The sequence below is a fragment of the Saimiri boliviensis genome, chromosome 16, assembly GCF_048565385.1.
Source record: "Saimiri boliviensis isolate mSaiBol1 chromosome 16, mSaiBol1.pri, whole genome shotgun sequence".
In the NCBI taxonomy this organism is placed as follows: Eukaryota; Metazoa; Chordata; class Mammalia; order Primates; family Cebidae; genus Saimiri; species Saimiri boliviensis.
The window spans coordinates 64,552,797-64,573,872 of NC_133464.1; the positions used below are offsets into that span (position 1 = coordinate 64,552,797).

General features: G+C 37.8%; 2 protein-coding genes across 2 annotated transcripts in view; one reads left to right on the forward strand and one right to left on the reverse strand.

The window, feature by feature from the left end:
- Positions 1–21,076, reverse strand: part of GTF2F2 (general transcription factor IIF subunit 2) — a 129,055-nt gene that overhangs the window by 51,363 nt on the left and 56,616 nt on the right. Inside the window, exon 5 of the mRNA XM_003934364.4 lies at positions 4,694–4,775. Within this exon, the coding sequence (XP_003934413.1) occupies positions 4,694–4,775 (82 nt within the window). The remainder of the gene's footprint in view (positions 1–4,693; positions 4,776–21,076) is intronic.
- Positions 11,404–20,171, forward strand: KCTD4 (potassium channel tetramerization domain containing 4). Its single transcript, XM_010344920.2, has 2 exons — positions 11,404–11,597; positions 18,119–20,171. Exon 2 carries the CDS (start codon positions 18,306–18,308, stop codon positions 19,083–19,085), a length of 780 nt encoding a protein of 259 aa, XP_010343222.1. The 5' UTR covers positions 11,404–11,597; positions 18,119–18,305; the 3' UTR covers positions 19,086–20,171.

Here is a 21,076-nt window from a genome sequence, read left to right on the forward strand (position 1 = left end):
ACAATCCCAGACCATTCAGTACCCCACCAATTTCCTAAATGAGACCCTTTTTCTTGAAAAGAACATGTGGTGTCTTTCCTGCATCTTCAAATATTTCAGAAAAATCAAACACCAAGAGTTGAAAATTCTAGTGCCTACAAGGATAGGCAAGTTTATTTAAAAAAAAAAAAAATTTTTTTTAATTTCTTTTTTTTTTCTCCTAATATGGGTTGTCCTCAATTACTGCATTATTTAAAAATTTTTAAGTAAACTGGTAAGAAAATAGGACACACTGGGCTGCTGCAAACTGGAGGGTGCAGCCCTTTCTTAGATTGGCCGGTTTTGTAGTGTACAATGATGTTGTGTTAAAGGGGCACATTCACATCAGTGACGGCAATTATAGTGTTAATTTTCTGGCAGACGGCAGCAATTTCTTGTTTAACGAAATCTGTAAATTATAATTTTCTGACAGATAAAAATAAAACACTTGAGAAAGGAGCACCTTTTTCTAATATATACAAAGATGCCATATGGACTAATCAGTGACCATCCTGGTCCTGCCTAAGGGAATTTGGCCACTTTTGTGGGTCACCTTCAGCACTCATTTTAAATCCTCAGAACAGATCTCCAACAAATGCAGCTAGGTCAGATCTGCCCATTTGGCCCACGAAGCAGAGATGGTTGTCCTGGTGACAAATCCTCCAGCAAACTAAAACGATTCCTTACATTTGTGTTTGGGGCCAATCTATGAATGGTTTAATTTCAGTAAGTTTCTTTCCCATGGGGGAAAAAAATCTGCCTACTCAAATTCCTTGAACAGGTAATCTAATGGCTTTTATTTCACACTTAGTAATAAAAGGTTTAAAACCAAATACCCAGTTTGACTTCTGCCCATTCATTCTTAAAATGTATTCAGAACGGACAGGCTAGAAAAGATGAGAACGAGATAAAAAGTAGATGCCTAAAGACAGACATTGCTAAAGGGAAAAGTGAAAAAAGGAGATGCCTGGATAATAAAGACAAACTTTCCATACTTCACAATTTTGCCTCAGGTTAGCCCTATTGATTTTCAACTGTGAGTGAACAAAGAGAAACTGTGCGCTGAGGTATTTTTATCCTGCAAAGCTGTAAGGCTTTGTAGAAACACCACCACATGCCAATACTGCTTCTCAGGATTTATAATTTGAATTTTAAAAACAGCTAAAAAAGAGTATCAATTCTGGAGATTCATTATCAAGGTATAACTATTAATGCTTAACTTTAAAATGCTAATCTTTGGTTACTCTACTAGTGTTAACTGAACATAAAGCTGTTAGAATGAAGATGAGCAAGATACAGTCCCTGACCTCAAGGAGCTCACAATCTAGCAGAGACAGAAACAAAAGTAATAAAAGTAAAATAAAAAGCAAAATGTGATTAATGGTTTATTAAAAATAAGCGTAGCAGGAGTTTGGAGGACATGGTACTTATTCTGTGTGGAATAAACAGTCAGGGAGATTTCCCATTTGAGTTGAATTTTAAAGCAACCAAGAGCACTGTGGACATTCGGGACATGGAAGCACTTGATGCACTTGGGGAAGGGTAAGAATGGCTGGCTTTGATCTGGTGCACACTTGAATTAGAGTGGCAGCAGAATAAGATAGATTAAGCCAGACTCCCTCAAGGGACTTCCTGTTCTAACGTCTTAAAACAAAAACAAACTTTGGTCTGGCGCAGTGGTTCATGCCTGTAATCCCAGCACTTGGGGAGGCTGAGGCAGGTGGATCACTTGACCAGCCTGGCCAACTTGGAGCAATCCCGTCTCCACCAAAAATACAAAAAGATGACCAGGCGTGGTGGCACATGCTTATAATCCCAGGTATTCCATAGTCTGAGGCAGGAGAATAGCTTGAATCCGGGGGCACGGAGGTTGCAGTGAGCTGAGATAATGCCACCACACTACAGCTTGGGCAACAGAGCAAGACACCTCTCAAACACACACACACATACACATCCCTTTGATTAAAAAAGACTTACAGTCCCATATATTAAAAATCACACATTTGGGTATGTCAGGAGAGTCACTAATCAAGGAACAAAAGAGTGCAGGCAGAAGAGATGGGGAATTCCAAAGAAAATGAGAGATGTTCAGGGTGAGACAACACTTAGCTACTGAAAAAACTACTGTGCTTCCCCTTTCTTAAAGTGAAAATATCAGAGAGCTCACAAGGAGATAGATATATATATATATATATATATATATATATATATATATATATCTCCTTCTTTATGTATAAATAGAACCTTTGAGTTTTTAAAATTATTCGAGTGCTTTTTTTTTCTCTTTAGACAGGGTCTCGCTCTTTGCCCAGGCAGAAGTGCAGTGGTGCAAGCTCAGCTCACTGCAGCCTTGACCTCCGAACTCGAGCCATCCTCCCACTTCAGCGTGTACCACCATGCTTGGCTAATTGTTGTTGTTGTTGTTGTAGGGATGGGGTTTCTCTATGTTGCCCAGGCTAGTCTCAAACTCCTGGGATCAAGCCTTGGTCTCCCATACATGACTTAACAATGGAGATACATTTTGGGAAATGCATTGTTAGGTAATTTCATTGTTGTGCAAACATTATAGAGTGTACTTACACAAAACTTGATGGTATACACATTACTGTAATGAATACTGTAGGCAACTGTACACAATTTTAAGTATTTGTGTATCTAAACACAGAAAAAATACAGTATTATAATCTTATGAGACCACAAGACGTCCTTATATAGTGCATGACTATATAAGGGCTGATTTTTCGGCACATTTGAAAGGCTAAACAATTTTCATTTTTTTTGGTAGGAAAATAGCAGCTGTTTTATAAACACAGCAGGTAACCTGCCTGATCTCATCATCAGAAATCTTCAGAACCCTTTAAAGAAAATTAGGGCCACAGAAAAAGATCTTGGTAAGCAGCTTGGTAACTAAATTTTGCATTTTTCAATTTCAGCAGTTATTTGAAGAGATAAATTTTCAAAAAGACTTCAAAAATTTATTATATAATAAATTGTATAAACTAAAAACAAGAAAAGAAACATCTTCTGCATGTTTTCCAAAGCCATTTTCTGTTACAAATATTTTTCACTTTGTTTGTCCTTCTTTTATCTGCCCCCAAGGAGGCATTTACATTAGAGAAATTATTTGACAAGAGAGAAAGTCTATGTCATTCTCAGGAGATAAGAGTCTAATCTAATTGACAAAAGAAGGAAATTTTAAAGATGCTGCAAAATGTAGCGATGATCCAGCTCCACTGGCCCTTTTTCTAGATGAGAATGCTGATACCCAAGAGGCCACTACCACTGCTTCAGCAGTGACGTCATTACCGATTCAGTGTACCTCAATCTGCTACAGTGGAAGCTGTGGGAGAGATTTTTGTCTGCTTTGTTTACTGCTATTTCTCTCACTCCTAAAAAAGCACCTGGCAGATAGTAAGAACTGAATGAATAAATGAAAAAAGTATAATCCTAAATCACATGGGGCTAAATCACATTAAAAATAAACTATGAAACAGGTATAATATATTTCTTCAGGGTTTAAAAAATTTCTGACTCTTTGAATGTCATCAAATTTGGAGTATCAAGAATTTGTCGCCGGGCGCAGTGGCTCAAGCCTGTAATCCCAGCACTTTGGGAGGCCGAGGCAGGTGGATCACGAGGTCAAGAGATCAAGACCACCCTGGTCAACATGGTGAAACCCCGTCTCTACTAAAAATACAAAAAAATTAGCTGGGCATGGTGGCTCGTGCCTGTAATCCCAGCTACTCAGGAGGCTGAGACAGGAGAATTGCCTGAACCCAGGGGGCGGAGGTTGCGGTGAGCCGAGATCGCGCCATTGCACTCCAGCCTGGGTAACAAGAGCGAAACTCCGTCTCAAAAAAAAAAAAAAAAAAGAATTTGTCATCAGTAACTTCAAATACTAATTACAAAATTTTAACCACATAAAAAATGTAGGGGGCAGGGGCAGATTCTGAAACAAACTCTCTAATAAAGTGTTCATAAAAATTTCTCTATAGATGAAGAGAATAGGATGATATTCTGGCAACTACACTTGCTTTATACAGTATAATTTTTTTTTTTTTTTTTTTTGTGAGGCAAGGTCTCATTGGGTCACCCAGGCTGGAGTGCAGTGGCATGATCTCAGCTCACTGCAGCCTTGACTTCCCAGGCCCAAGTAATCCTCACATCTCGGCCATACCCGGCGAATTTTTCTCTTTTTGTAGAGACAGGGTATCGTCAGGTTGTCCAGGTTGTTCTCAAACTCCGGAGCTTGAACAACTCGTCTACCTCAGCCTCTCAAAATGCTGGGATTGAAGGCATGTGCCACCATGCCTGGCCCAGTTACAGTATTTTGGATACATATTTATTATAGAAAAATGACACCCAGGAAAATAAAATAGTACAAAGATCTTATTACACGTCTTTAAATAATCAAAATTTACAAAGACAACTATAAAATGTAGTTTAAAAATTTGATTCCAGGATATATAAACAAAGGAGCTTAAAATACAGCCAAGATACTGAAAGTTCTTTAGTGCCAAAGAAACCCTTACTTGCTTTTAAAACCAAACAGGTTTTGAAGCAAACACTCAACAATAACCACAGTTTTCATGCAGTCAACCAGGTGATACAACACACGTATCTCAATCCCCAAAGAGAAATATCAGGTATCATCTTGGAGTTACAAAACACTAACCTTTTCAATCGCATGTAGTTTTCACTGGCGGCTGGTCGGCATTCAGCTCTTTGTACCACTATTCCTTCCAATGACAGCTTATCTTGAATGGAAAAAAAAAAAAAGCATTCAGAGAGAGCACATCATTTTCAAGACTATATTGACACACTAAACACAGTAATATGACAATCAAATATAGTTAATAACAAAAATCAAGAAAAAAAATAGTTAAGTTTTAGGAATCTCACTGGTCAGAATAGAGAGAAACCTTATTCTTGGCCTAGTAACAAACTGGGTTCCTGTCAGATTTGTTTATTAGGCTGCTGCAGCCCTTTGCCAGTAACAGCTTTAACACATTTATCTCCTTCTAAATAAGGTGGCTTAAAAGGGCATTAACATCAAATTAAAGAGTATAAAGGCTATCGTCTTTGACAAAGAAGTAGCTTCTGAAAACACAGCTAGTCTAAACCACTAAATCAAAGACCGTTTGTGTATGTAAATAAAATTCTCAAATACCTTGTGACCAGAACAGCCAGCCCAGAAAACACTGTGACACTGGGCAGGTCCACTGTCTGGGTTATACTGTATACCAGTTCAGCCTGCCAGTTGCTCTGACTTCTGTTTTCCTACAGAATTATAAATCTGGGCACATCAAAACAGAATCTTTAACTGCTCTATTTGTCCAAAGAAATGCAATTTCCCCTATCTTTAGTAATTCTGATAGTGACCCTGACATAAAACCTAGGACAATCAGAAGAAGGAAACGAAGGCTATCATCTATTATGTGCCTATTAGCCACCAAGCGTTGTGGTGTGGTCACTTGACAGACCTTACCTTATTATACAATACTCATATAAATGTCTCATAATGGTATCAGCTTTATTATACCCTGGAAATATATGACTGTGGTTAGAAACAGTTAAGATTCAGTCACATTTCCACAAGAATTCACCTAGGTTTTAAGAAGAGATTCAGGAAATTCCCTGGCTCATCAGTAGTATATTTGCTTCTCATCACCGCATTTTCTGCATCTACTTGAGATTTGTTGCAAATGTTGCATTAACGGACCCCAGGGACATTGATTATATTTGTAATTAGTACATCAGAGTCCTCTAGATTTTGGAGACATCCAAAAAGATGGATGTCTCACTAGAAAAAGATGTTTTAGTATAAATCATGTAGACATGGTTCCGTATACATTCTACATTTTGATCAGTTTGTCTGTCTCCCCCAGTGAACTATATGGTCCTTGAAAACAGTACTGTGTCTTAATCATCTTGATTCCACAATGCCTTGATGGGGCCTTTTGCATAGCAGGCATTTTGCTAATGTTAGTGGAATGAATGAAGTAATTCTCTCTGAAAAGGTAAATCATAAATATACTACAATTTAAAAAAATAAATCACCAGGCACAGTGGCTCACACCTGTAATCTCAGCACTTTGGGAAGCCGAGGCGGACAGATCAAGAGGTCAGGAGATCAAGACCATCCTGGTCAACATGGTGAAACCTCGTCTCTTCTAAAATACAAAAAATTAGCCAGGCATAGTGGCATGCAGCTGTAGTCCTAGCTGCTCAGGAGGCTGAGGCCAGGGGAATTGCTTAAACCCGGGAGGTGGAGGTTGCAGTGACTTGCACCCACTTGCACATTACTGCTGTTAATTATATATCCTATTAACTAATACAGAAACCTTTACTTAAAACTAGTTTGTTGGTCCAGTTTAAAAGACCATAAATACTTGAAAAATTATTCCATTTATTTTCATACATTTATTAAGTATTTACTGAGTGCCTTCTATGTAAAAGACAATGCAAGAGTACATCAGAAACAAGTGAAACATAGCTCCTACCCTCAAGGAGCATAGACTTTCTCGTGCCACTGCACTCCAGCCTGGTGCCAGAGCAAGACTCCATCCCAAAAAAACACAAAAATAAAAAATAAAAATAAAAATCTAGACTACTATTCCTGCAAATAAATAATTCAGTCACACATCACTGAAACTCAAAGAGCTACTGATATGATCTGGCTCTGTGTGCCCACCCAAATCTCATCTCAAATTGTAATCCTCATGTATCAAGGGAGGGAGGCGACTAGATTATGGCGGCAGTTTCCCCTATGTTGTTCTCATGATAATGAGTGAGTTCTCACTGGCAGCTTTTTCCTTCGCTCTCACTTCTCCTTCCTGCCACCTTGGCGCCTGCTTCCCCTTCACTTTCCACCATGAAGGTAAGTTTCCTGAGGCTTCCTCAGGTATGGAAAACTGTGAGTCTATTAAACCTCTTTCTTTTATAAACCACTTAATCTCAGACATTTCTTTATAGCAGTGTGAAAATTGATTAATATAGCTACCTTTTTTAAAATTTTTATTATTTTTGAGAGGGAGTTTCGTTCTCATTGCCCAAACTGGAGTACAATGGCACTATCTCAGCTCACCGCAACCTCTGCCTCCTGGGTTCAAGCAATTCTCCTGCCTCAGCCTCCCGAGTAGCTCGGATTACAGGCATGTGTAACCCCACCTGGCTAATTTAGTATTTTTAGTAGAGACTGGGTTTCTCCATGTTGGTCAGACTGGTCTCAAACTCCCGACCTAAGGTGATCTGCCTGCCTCAGCCTCCTAAAGTACTGGGATTACAGGCGTGAGCCACCGCGTCCAGCCTATAGCTACCTTTTAATAAGTGAACACTCCCCCTCTTCTTTAGAAGTACTACTCTAGGTGGACAAGCTGAATTTTCAGTAAAAGGTTTCTGCTATCAACCAGCTCCATTTGACAGCTCAAAGGTAGAAATCAGGTCCACAGCAACTCAACATTTCGACTTGGCTACCACTCTCCTCACTATTCTTCAATCAAGGTCACTCACATAGAGCAACGCTTCCTCAAACCATAATTTTCTATCTATCATATCTTCCTTTTCAAACCTAAAATAGTTTTCAAATGGTACTCGAAGTGAAAAAAAAAAGGTCTTCATCAGCAATGAATTTTCCCACCCACTGGATGTTCTTAAGTAACCTGACATCTCTGTTGACTGCCTTTCTCCCCTTCTCTTCTTAAATAAATTTTTAAAAGGCCAATTTACTCCTGATGCAGCCCCCTAGGCATGATTTGCCTGCTCTCTTTTTAAAGCCTCATAGAAACACATTTTCATATTCTTTCCACAAAACCACACTTCTTGTCTTCTTCAAAACACTGCTTAAGATTTCAAAGGAAAGGTATTAAATTTTATTTTCAAAGTATTTAAAAGCACCCACTTGCACATTACTGCTGTTAATTATTTATCCCATTCATTAATACAGAAACCTTTACTTAAAACTAGTTTGTTGGCCCAGTTTAAAAGACCATAAATACTTGAAAAATTATTTTTTATTTTCATACATTTATTCAATATTTACTGAGTGCCTACTATGTAAAGATAATGCAAGAGTACATCAGAAACAACAAATGAAACACAGCTGCTACACTCAAGGAGCAGAGACTTTCTCAAACGTTCTGTGGCATGTATTAGTTAAAAAGTATAGATGTGAACAGCTTGATTTAGCCATTCCACACATATACATATATCAAAACATCATATTATGTAACATAAATATGCACAAATTGTACTTGTCAATTAAAAAATAAATTTTTTGAAAACCTAAATTTAAACATTTTTAAAAGGAAAAAAGTATAGACAACCCCAGAAGAACTGTTTATACGTTTTAACTGCCGATATCTACCATATTAGAAACTAAAACTAAGAAATTTCTAGAGAATGAGAGTGAAAAAAATGAAAAAGCCATTAGCATAATTATAAAAATGGTCTTGACATCATTAATCCCTTGAAAGGATCTCGGGCACCCCTCTGCACAGCGGTTCCCAGACCACATTTGAGTGCTGGTCTCACAGGATGATAAGACAGGCATATAAATCATTTTACTACAGCAGAAGCACTTTTAATACACCTGTACTTAACTCACTTCTAGATTAACAAAGGCTTTCAAGTCCCTGCCTGCTATTTAACATAGCCACAGATGCCCACAGCTCACCATACACTAGTGGGTAATAGGTTAATCTCTAGCACTCCCACACACTTCTGCTCAAACTATGCTAGAACTTGTTTATATTAGTTTTATTAATTATGTAATTTGATTATATATTGCATAAGCCAATTACGAGTATAGGAGGGCATTTGGGGGGTGTTTCTATAAAGACTACATAGAATGCTTTGGTAAGATGATATAAAGTAAGCTGTAACACAATACTGTCAAATTAGGTACGTATAGGTGAGACAACTGGAGACTGGAAGGGAGGCAAAGAAGTCTAGAAAGAGTCTGCATTTTAGATAGTTTCACAATGTCTAAGTTCTTGCTACTTTTCAAAGAAACCAAAATGAAAATCTAAACTAAATGATGGAGCCAGGTGCGGTGGCTCACGCCTGTAATCTCAGAACTTTGGGAGGCCAAGGAGGGCTGATCATTTGAGGTCAGGAGTTTCAGACCAACCCAGACAACACAGGGAATCCCTGTCTCTAGTAAAAATACAAACAAACAAATAAACAAACCTGGGCATGGTGGTGCGTGACTGCAGTCCTAGCTATTTGGGAGGCTTTGTTTGAAACTGGGAGGTTGAGGTTGCAGTGAGCTGAGATCACACCACTGCATTCCTGCCTGGGCGACAGAGGGAGACTCTGTCTCAAAAAAGAATTTGAAAACTAAATGATGGGTTTAATTTTTGAAAAACAAAGAAAGCAGATGGTCAGTCAGTATCCTATATTCAAAGCAAAGGCCTTATCCTACATCTATGTCAGCAACTAAATGTACATTTATTTTATTTATTTTCTGAGATGAAGTCTCACTCTGTCACCCAGGCTGGAGTGCAGTGGTGGTGCAATCTTGACTCACCAAAACCTCCGCCTCCTGGCTTCAAGCGATTCTCATGCCTCAGCCACCTGAGTAGCTGGGATTACAGGCATACACCACCATGCCCAGCTAATTTTTGTATTTTTAGTACAGTCAGGGTTTCACCATGGTGACCTTGACCTCATGTGATCTGCCCACCTCAGCCTTCCAAAGTGTTGAGATTACAGGTATGAGCCAGTGTGCCCAGCCAACTAAATGTGTATTAATAAAGTTTAAGATATAATGTTTAAGGCAGGTAGGAACTGCATATTGGTATCATTTTTATGATTTCCCATCTTTTAATTTAACTGACCAATTACTAGTTATTCCACATGAGCTGTGAGATTCTTCTGTCAAGTTGAGTATGTTAAACGTTATAAAACAAAGACATACACAGAGTACTGGGATTAAACACACATACTCTCCATTCTCTCTCTCTCTCTCTCTCTCTCTCTCTCTCTCTGAAATTATGTCGAGCTAGGGATCAAGAAGTGGTTTTTTTTTTTTAAGCTTCTGTTGCTGTCCAGGCCGAAGTGCAGTGGCACGATCTTTGCTCACTGCAACCTCCACCTCCTGGATTCAAGTGATTCTTCTGCCTCAACCTCCTGAGCAGCTGGGATTACAGGTACGTGCCACTGAGTCAGGCTAATTTTTGTATTTTTAGTGGAGAGAGGGTTTCACCATGTTGGCCAGGCTGGTCTTACACTCCTGACCTCAGGTGATCCACTTGCCTTGGCTTCCCAAAATGCTAGATTTACAGGCATGAGGGCCCAGCCAAGAAGTTTTGAAGAGAAAGAAATGACTGTGCTGGACCTTGAAAAATGGGGGGGGCCTTAGACTGGGGTGGGTGGGGATAAGGAAGATGCTGAAGGTGGTGGGAATGGTATTAGCAATGGCTTCTGGTATGTGTCTGTGCTTGCTCATTGCTGTACTTGAAATGTTCAACTAAGGGGCTTACACCACAAATTACTAGAAGGAAATGGTCTTGCCAGTACTCTGCAGAGAGGCCACACAAACTCATCCCACCAAAGGCTCTGGAATGGCTCAATTCTTATTTTTGGCCATTTGCTCTTCTTTAAATTCTGGGAAATAGTCTGAGTTCCTTTCTAAGTTCTCCTCCACACCCCTTTATTGGCTAGATTGGTTTGTTGACTGGTTTCTGCTACTTGCAACCAAAAGAATCTTACTGAGTATGAACAGACATCTTTGATGACAGTAATTTACTTATGTATATCCCACCACCTAAAATCAGAAAAAACTCGAGAGAAAATTTTAAAGGTTAAGTATATTAAAGCATGTCCTATAAAAAGAACTGAAGGCTTCGCGTTATGATTCTGTCACTAAACAGCAGTGTTACTCTGGAGAAGTTATTTTATATCTCTGGGCCTCAGCATCTATAATAATGACATTACTAGAATGTCTGAGATCTCTTCTTTCACTAAATAAAAACTCTAGCCTTCCCCTCCAACTGAGGATGTTTTATTATTTCATTAGTGTTCATTTTGTTTGCTCTAGTACTTTCCGAAAGACATAGATATAATTAAATTTTCTTTGAGTAAAAAGAGAACAACAACAAAATGTTAAGAAGCTGCCAAAGGCTTGAAAATATTTAATCTTGTGCTCTCTGCTGGACTGTCCTACCCTATATCTGAACTTGAGATATACTCTACATCAAAGAACTGAGGAGAAATGATACTGGCACTTTTTTTTCAAAGGCATCCCTAGTTTCACCAAGTTAAAGTAAGCAGCAACACTGCTTATTAGCATTGGAATGTAAGTAATGAAATCAGGTATGTCAGGAAGTCTTAGGCATCAGGAAGTTAACACGCATTCATTTCCACAAGACCTTCTGGATCCAGTTGAATGTGGAGGCTTTAAGAGGACTTCCAACTCCTGTAAAAACACAGACCAGAGGACTACTAACCAACATTTCAGGCTGATGCTCCAGACTTCAAGGTTACTCTCTAACTCTTAATTATATCATATCTGTGTCGACACACTCTGGGAAAAGACTGAAGAAATAATCTTTTCAAGAAGGAGGTACATTTAAAAGGTAAACCATTTTTAATATTCCTAGTAGTCTCCATTTTTCTCATTTAAAATATGTTCCTAGAAGTGTTTTTGTCTGTGGTTCTCAGGTGAGGTCTATTAATAAAAGATACCAGCATCTTAACAAACCAGTTAGGCAGACCTTCTATCCCTGTATCATTAAAAATCTGGTCTTTATTCAAATTGTGAAGTGATGTTCCAATCTCTATTTGATCTTCAGGAATTCTGCTGTGCATGATGGCTCACGCCTGTAATCCTAACCCTTTAGGAGGCTGATACTCGAGGATAGCTTGAGCCTAGCCTGGGCAACAAAGTGAGACCCAGTCTCCACAAAAAAATTAAAAAATTAGCCAGGTGTGAGGCACATGCCCATGGCCCCCAGCTACACAGGAGACTAAGGCAGGAGGATCACCTGAGCCCAGGAGGTTGAGGTTGCAGTGAGCTGTGATAATATCACTACACTCCAGCCTGGGTGACAGAGTAAGACCTTGTATCAAGAAATAAAATTTAATTTTATAAAAGTTATAAAATAATTTGCCTAATTTTAATATCAAACAGTCACACTGTTTTGTCTCTCCCTCTATCTCCTCTATCTTCCTGCAAAACTCTTTCCCTCCTCCCGGTCTGTTAATTTTACTTTCTTGTTATATGGAGGGAATAGCTCACACAGCTACTCAAATATTTTATCAACTGTAAGATGCTATCGCTGGGCGCGGTGGCTCATGCCTGTAATCCCAGCAGTTTGGGAGGTTGAGGCGGGTGGATCACGAGGTCAAGAGATCGAGACCATCCTGGCCAACATGGTGAAACCCCATCTCTACTAGAAGTACAAAAAATTAGCCGGGCGTGGTGGTGCGTGCCTGTTGTCCCAGCTACTCTGGAGGCTGAGGCAGGAGAATTGCTTGAAACTGGAAAACGGAAGTTGCAGTGAGCCGGGATCGTGACACTGCACTTCAGCCTGGTGACAGAGCGAGACTCTGTTTCAGTTAAAACAACAACGACAACAACAAAGATGCTATCATTTGTAATATAAACCATTATTTTATGTACCACCAAGACAAAATACTATCACTAAACTTTGACAAGCTGATGATGTTAAAATGTACCTCAGTTACAAAAATGGTAAATATAAAAAAAAATGTGTGATATTATAGAGTTCTCCAACCCTAATTTACAACTTCTCCCTACTCTGTAAGAAATCATATTTGCTCCCTTGAGCCATCATATCCCGTTCTGTTCAGGCCCTCTTCTCTCTCCTCCACACCATCTCATCCCTGAAGACACCAGAGGATGTTAAGTGCTGAAGAAAGAGAAGGAAAGTGGCAAAGGCTCGCCTCTGGCAACAGAGACCCTCTTTATTCACCTACCTCATAACTGTAGTACCTTTACAAGGGTTTTCAAAGTTATGCCCCTCATTTTGAGATTGTAGATAATGGTTATTAGCTTAAAATATCTTTTTCCCAAAGAGAAAGTAAAATTGCATTCTGCCAAATAGCACTATGAGTTCTGTACAATATTATAATTTTAATGTTCATTTGATGCCTTATAGAAGTGCTGTGCTCATCTTGTTACAATTTTCCAGTAAATAATAATGCATAGGTCATATTTCAAAAAAAAAGCTTCATTTTAAAAAAGGTATAACTTCTGTTTACAAAATTATAAAACACAGGTTTCCCTGAAATACTCATTTCCCAAAGTACATTTAAAACATGAATTAATGTAATTCACAAATTGCCAAGATTACCTCTATAGTGAAAAATCAAAGAAATGTGGAATGGAATTTCACCTAAACCTCTGCACTAGTCTATTGTTTTTATTTATACTCCTTTTAACACATAGTGCCTTATTTTTTTCTACACTCCTCAAATGAGGCTAAAACATTTGCCAATGTAGACAGTTTTCCCGGGCTTCCTTGAAGACACAGTTCAACGCTGCAAAATACTTACAGCTGTATTCTTTGTACTAGAATGACATGTTCACACGACCTTCTGGTCTGAGGTTATGTCCTGTTAGTCCTAAGAAGGTTCAAGCACTCTGCACAGTTTGTAAGATGCTGTGGTCAATCAGTTATATAAAGTGGCAGCCACAGTACTTTTCTTAGTACAATACCAGTCTCAGACAACATTTAAAGCAGATAAATTAAATATTTTGGAACATAACTAAAATTTGGACATTTAAAAAGAATTACATTAACATGAGAAAATCTTGATTCTTAAAATATGTCACTATATTAGACAGTATAATTTATTTTTAACACATAAAAGAAGCCAACACAAAATATTCATAGCTGAATCAAAATGAATGCTGCTTACATTCAATGCTATTGACAGGAAGCTATGAAGAAGCAAGCACGTGTTAAAAAAAAAAAAAAACCTCAGCTTGGGAAAGGCAGAGGAAGGTCAAAACACAATAAACCAAAAAATGTGGAGAAGTCCAAGGCAGAGACATAGCGTCAGGTTTAAATAAAAAATTGACAGCAGCTTCTCTAGCTTTTACTTTCTTTCTAGGGTAATGCGAACAAAATCCTTTTAAAAGACAAGCATAGAGGCATGCAGCTGACAACAAGCAAGATTTGATAGAAGAGGAGAATGTGGAGACAGAAGCTCCTTGTTCTTAACAAAAGCAGCTTCTAAGACCTCCCTTTTCCTTGAAGAGTGTTTGAATTTCACAGAGGAGTAACCTGTTAAGTCTAGAATTATCACACCTTTTGTATCTTCGAATCAGGAGAGAAACTCTCCTGGTAAGATTCTACTTCCTTCCATGGCATGGGAATATCTCTGACATATAAATGGAGGAAGTGTACATACTACAATGATGTCCTGCATCAATCACGGGATGACAAAGACGTCATTTCCCAAAAGGAGTTGGTAGAAAAGATGGGAATTCCTGCTACTGGCCTGGAATGAGTGCTGCCTTATGCAGATGGTAGGACATTAGCATTATCTCATAGTGGAAGGTTCTGCCAGAATTTAGTTAGGCATTGGACCCAATTAATTATAGGATATACTCATACCAAGGATCAGTTTTAATTCTCAAAGTTAGTTATATATGATTAAAGATGTCTAAGACAGAGGTGATCAAGGTCTAATAAAGAGTTAAGGTACTGAGTAGGAAACAGGACCCCAATCTTTCAAATTTTTTTTTAAATTTTTGCCTGTAAAGGCAGAGCTAATTTTTGACATGTGTGGTTTAAATCCTTCTGTTGAAACCACTGAGTAATTCCAGTTTGTATCTACAATGAGGCAGAGAAACACAGTCCCATGATCCAGGGATGTCTCCCTTGGTACAAGTACTGAAACACCATTTTTAATAGTTTTAGGGCTGTGGATACCTTACTGATACTATCTCAGACAAGCAACACTCACTCCCCACCCCCTAGCAAGTACATATAAATTTAGAATAGACTAAAAAGAGGTAATCTGGCTTTCTTCTAAGGGGCACGTGTACCACCACAGGCAGAAAAGATCAACGAATTCCTGTAATTTCCATGAATTGCAGTCATCATGATTTACTGGAGGTAATATGGAGTAACAGGGATACTGGATGCCTACTGGATGCCATTTTTTTTTTTTTTTTTGAAACAGGGTCTTACTGTGTTGCCCAGGCTGGAGGGCAGCAGGGCTATCTGGACTCATTGCAACCTCCACCTCTCGGGCTCAGGCAATTCTTCTGCCTCAGCCTCCCAAGTAGCTGGCACTACAGGCATACACCAATGCACCCAGCTAATTGTTTTTTAAATTTTTGGTAGACAAGGGGTTTCCCTGTGTTGGTCAGGCTGGTCTCAAACTCCTGGCCTCCAATAACCTGCCCGCCTTAGCCTCCCAAAATGGTGGGATTACAGTCGTGAGCCAACATGCCCGGCCTCCATTTTTCTTTCTTAAGTCTGCAAATTGTGGCAAAGAGGACACAAAAGTCCTATACATTTGTATTAGCCAGGCACTAAGACAAGGCTTCAGTTACATTACCATTGCCCGTCCACGGTGGCAAAGAAATCATGCATGTCAACTTTAGAAAAGCCAAGAACACCAGAGTGAAGTCTAGAGTGAGAAAAAGCAATCAAGGAGAAGAGGCACAAGATGGAATGGTTCAGGGTCTGTTCAGACAAGCCTGCAGAAACAAGGAGCAGTCATCAGTGGTTCTGAAAAGCTGGCAGCAGAAACCAGACATACCGAGTAGGAAACAGGACCCCAGCCTTTCAAAATATTTTATCTTTCTGCCTGCAAAGGCAGACAAAATCTTCCTTTGAGTTAGGAAGTGTAAGTTGGCCCTGGAGTGATGACTGAAGAGGTCAGCAGTCCCACTTCCAGCAGTCCTGCCTCACTCCTGCCCTCTCATTAACCCATGAAAGCCCATCCTCCAAAAGCAGTAGTATTGGGTTTTCCCCATGACGACATCTATAGCCAGGCCAAATAGAGTGTAAGGAAGCAGACCCAGAGTACATAGTATCCATCCACGTCACTTGATTTAAACAAGCAAGAACTTGCTAGCACAGTCTCCATCACTATACTACCGTTACATTGCACTAATTCTGGTATCCTATAAAGTTCCAAAAAAAGAGAACTATACCTGTAAATGAAATTGTTATGCCTTTTTGATTTTGCTATTATATGATGCTACTCATGTGCCGTGACTATCTGTAATGATAACATAAGAATTTCATGAATATACTTCCAAAGTTGTATCCCTTTTCCCTCAAAATCTATTCAGTATTTCTTAAAAAGCTGTATTGACAGAAATGACAATCTAAAAAAGCAAAATCAAGACATACATGAGATTGTCAGAATATAAGAGTAGGTAGGTCGTAAGTGCTGCAGGACTGAAAGGAAGTTTTAGTTAAAACGTTGGCTTTTCTGTAAAGTCCTAGATAAAACACTAAAATTTCTCTGGAATGCAATTTTATCTTTGGTAAAATGAGGAAGTCGAATTTCACAGTCTCTAAGCAAAAACACAGCTCTAAAAGCATGATGCCTTAGTCTTCTAGTTCGATTTAAATGAACTTTTGATAATCTCAATGATACATAAATGTTAACATCAAGATCACTTTAAGAATATAATTTTTTACCAAAACCTAAAATGCAATAAAAAAAAAAAAAAAAAAGAAAATTTCAGGTATACAATAAAACATTGTTGTTCACTACAAAAAAAAAAAAAAAAAGATGTATATGAAGCAAAAAAAAAATATATAATTTTTTATATCTGAAAATCTCATATTGTTTAAAGAAAATAAAAAGTATGCATTTTAGAAGAATCTCTTCCAATACTTCTATGTCAACATACAGTTAAATAATTTAAAATACTTTTGATGCAAGAGAAATATAAACTAAAGTCTAACTTTTAACAGCATGACCCAGCACAGCAGCTTGTGCCTGTAATTTCAGTGCTTTGGGAAGCTGAGGTGGGCAGATCCCTTGATTCCAGCAGTTTGAGACCAGTCTGGGCAACATGACAAAAATTTGTCTCTACAAAAAATATAAAAAAACAAAAAACAAAAAACAATGTAGTTCCTCAGAATAATTTAGCAGATAGGCCAAATAATAGTACTGAGGACAATGTTCACATTTCCTACCACTGAGCCTTTAAATGGTAGAATTGAAAGCTCAGAACCCTAAATTGCTTTGGAAGGGAAGTTACAAGGTATAGAGGAAAAAGAGGTGGGGAGTAGGGGGTAACATCACTCACACTGTTCCAGCTCCCAAGTTGAAAAACAAGGTTAGGCTTTGGTGGTTTCTTTTGTCCACCGTGAAACAAACAAACAGGAACAAACTAACTTATCCATGACACTATTTTGTAACAGGTATTCTGAATCTACATTGCTCTCCGATCTTCCTATAGCATTTGTGCACATGCATATACACAGTTACAGTATTTTCTACACTTGTCCTAGTCTTTGTTCAGCACAAAAGCAGGCTTCAAGTGAAACAAGTTCATGCATCTTCCACAGAAAATCTTAACCAAAAAAAGTAAGTGATTACCGTAAAGCCTATTTGATTCTTTTTTTTTTTACTTTTAGGGTAAAAATAAAATCAATAATAAAAAAATTTTCTTAACATCCTTTAACAAAGATCTCCAAATCAGAATCACAAGCAAATCCAATTAAATTCAAGTGCAGTGTCACAAGTAGCATGTTAAGTATTCTTATTTGTGTCTCAAAAATGACTACACCGTTGTGAAATATGTGACTTTTTCCGGGAAACAATTCTATATACCTAAAATTTTCATCTTACGTTTCCTACTCATATTTACTTTAAAAAGATGACACTAAATCAATATACATTATTTTCTGAAAGATGACAATATTATTCAACATTAAGCTGCCTGATTAAAAAATAACTTAGGCATTTATGAATAGTTAAAAATTCACATCGGGCTGAAGAAGATCCACATTTGGATCTGTTTAACTAACAAGGAAATTCAATTTACTCTGAGTAACTCTTATTATTCAAAGCATAGACATGAAAATCCTTTCAAAACAAATCCCTTCCCTGATACAGTTAAATGCAAATTCTCTTTTCCGTCTTACTCCAGAAAGCTCCTGCATACATAGGCTGATACGCCACCTACTGCAAAACTGAGCTGACAGCGCAGGCGATGCTGCCAGCATTTCCATTCCATCACCAGGCTGGGGCTGAATAAAGGCGTGCTTGTGTGGTAGTGTTTCTTTTTAAAAAATCTCAAAGCCAAGAAGAACAAGCTGAAATAGTATCTTCAAAAAATGGAGCGTAAAATAAACAGAAGAGAAAAAGAAAAGGAGTATGAAGGGAAACACAACAGCCTGGAAGATGCTGATCAAGGAAAGAACTGCAAATCCACACTGATGACCCTCAACGTTGGTGGATATTTATATATTACTCAAAAACAAACACTGACCAAATACCCAGACACTTTCCTTGAAGGTATAGTAAATGGAAAAATCCTCTGCCCGTTTGATGCTGATGGTCATTATTTCATAGACAGGGATGGGCTCCTCTTCAGGCATGTCCTAAACTTCCTACGAAATGGAGAACTTCTATTGCCCGAAGGGTTTCGAGAAAATCAACTTCTTGCACAAGAAGCAGAATTCTTTCAGCTCAAGGGACTGGCAGAGGAAGTGAAATCCAGGTGGGAGAAAGAACAGCTAACACCCAGAGAGACTACTTTCTTGGAAATAACAGATAACCACGATCGTTCACAAGGACTGAGAATCTTCTGTAATGCTCCTGATTTCATCTCAAAAATAAAGTCTCGCATTGTTCTGGTGTCCAAAAGCAGGCTGGACGGATTTCCAGAGGAGTTTTCAATATCGTCAAATATCATCCAATTTAAATACTTCATAAAGTCTGAAAATGGCACTCGACTTGTACTAAAGGAAGACAACACCTTTGTCTGTACCTTGGAAACTCTTAAGTTTGAGGCTATCATGATGGCTTTAAAGTGCGGTTTTAGACTGCTGACCAGCCTGGATTGTTCCAAAGGGTCAATTGTTCACAGCGATGCACTTCATTTTATCAAGTAATTACCTGTGTCACGAACAAAGGCAACAAGCATGCAGCCAGCAAGCTTCGGAAAACTACAGCATCAAAGGCATCCCAAATAACGTGCCCAGCTAGCTCTGTACTACAGAGCCCTGCTACTAATCAATTACTGTGAGCTAACGGTATGTAAATTCTATCGCTAAAGATGTCCTTCCTCTGGGGTGTTCCTGCTGATCAGACTCTCTCACCTAAAATGAAAACAGTAACCTTCTATATACTGTAAATAAAGACTGAATGCTTTTGCTATTTGTTTATTTGTCCCTATGCTGTCTTTCAGTCAGAATGTCTTGGGTATTTGCACAAAAAACAAAGCATGTACATTATCGATTGTTTATTTAAGGAAATGGTAATAAAATATTTTAAGGGGCTACTAAGATTTAAAATCCTTTCTACTATGGCAAAAACCTACAAAGAAACTGAGCTGGTAAAATTAACCACCTGGAGAAAAACAGATGTGCAGATCTAACTAAAACAGAGCTGTAGTGAAACAAAAAGAGACTGTAAGAAGGCATTAAAGTTACTGATTTGATTTTTCATAGCAGGCACCAAAAGCTTACATTCACAGTTCCTGTGTTTCATGCTAGAATTATAGCTGGATTAATATTTTGCTGAAAATTCCTAGAAAACTGCTTGATGACAATAAAAAGTAAATAAAAGCACTGCTACCTTCTTTGATTGTATTAATGATTATAATAAAAAGTTACAACTCACTTTAAAAGCAAACAGTACCACTTGATGATTTTGCACAAAATTATGCATTGATGTAGTCAACCCGCAGGCTATAGTAACCCTGGCTGGTCTTGGAAGTGACAACAAATTCAATTCTTTGCAGGCTAAGTTCCCACAAAGCATGGATAACTTAGTTTCATAGAGTATGTGTTATTAGAATAATAACGGAGTTCATTTTCACAATCACCCTAAGTATCTATTTTTCAAGCTCAAAAATATTAAATGATCATCACTAAACATTATTCTTATGAAAGAATTTTGTTTTCAATGCCTTTTTGGACGCTAAATCTCAGTCTCAATGAGTTAACATTACTTTATACCAAACAAAAAATTATTTTTAAAAATTAAGTTTTATGTATGGCCATTTCAATGAAGTAATCTACAAACTTAACTTTAAATGGGTGCATTTTCCCCCGGCAAAGGACAGCTAAATAATTTCACTTGTTCTTTGACTTCTACGAATAAATTATATTTATAAATTTGCTCCTTTAAAATTAAACCATTAGATCTGGTAACTAAATCTTAATTTTAATAAGTCTCAAGAAGATGTCTGAAAATCTTGACTGAGGTTACATAAATTAGCATATATGCCAAAAGTTCAATTATTCATAAAAACTTACAATAAGTAAAGCTAATCTTCATTTCCAGAACTATAACTGACTTCAAGTTACAAAGTCTAATGTAATGTAAAAGTTGGCTGTATATACTAAAATAAACCTTTTAAAATCTATTCTACAAAAAATTCCTTCAAAAAAAAATCACATTTAAAAACCAAATTCCACATCAGCTACACAATATTTTTATGTATGCTAAGAAAAACAGATTTCTCCTAAAACATTTTTTACATACTTTAAAACAGCTTAATCAAGACTGAGCAAAAATATAAAAACAAGAATTGTAAAGTTTATTTTAATAGCCACTATAATTGAACTGTTTATATGCCTCTCCAACTTATGAGTTGACTTTTCTTTGGCATTTGGACCTTGGTAATGAAAAAAAGGTAGTGATTTAATGTCAGAGCAAGATTTTCTCTAACAAGATTCATTACAGAGAATAAAAATAACCGTGACATATCTCTTTACAGGAGATATAGCTGAACAGATCTCCTTAGAACCATTACAAATAAGGTTGTTCATCAAATCAGAAAGTAGAATTTAACTACTTTAAGTTATTATTGATAGAAACCACTAAAGCCATCAGATTCATTTTTATGTAGCATCTTTTAGAAATTGTATCTGGACAC

What these genes read in the sequence shown, in the direction of transcription:
- KCTD4 (XM_010344920.2), top strand. Translation starts at nt 18,306, where the DNA reads ATGGAGCGTAAAATAAACAGAAGAGAAAAAGAAAAGGAGTATGAAGGG.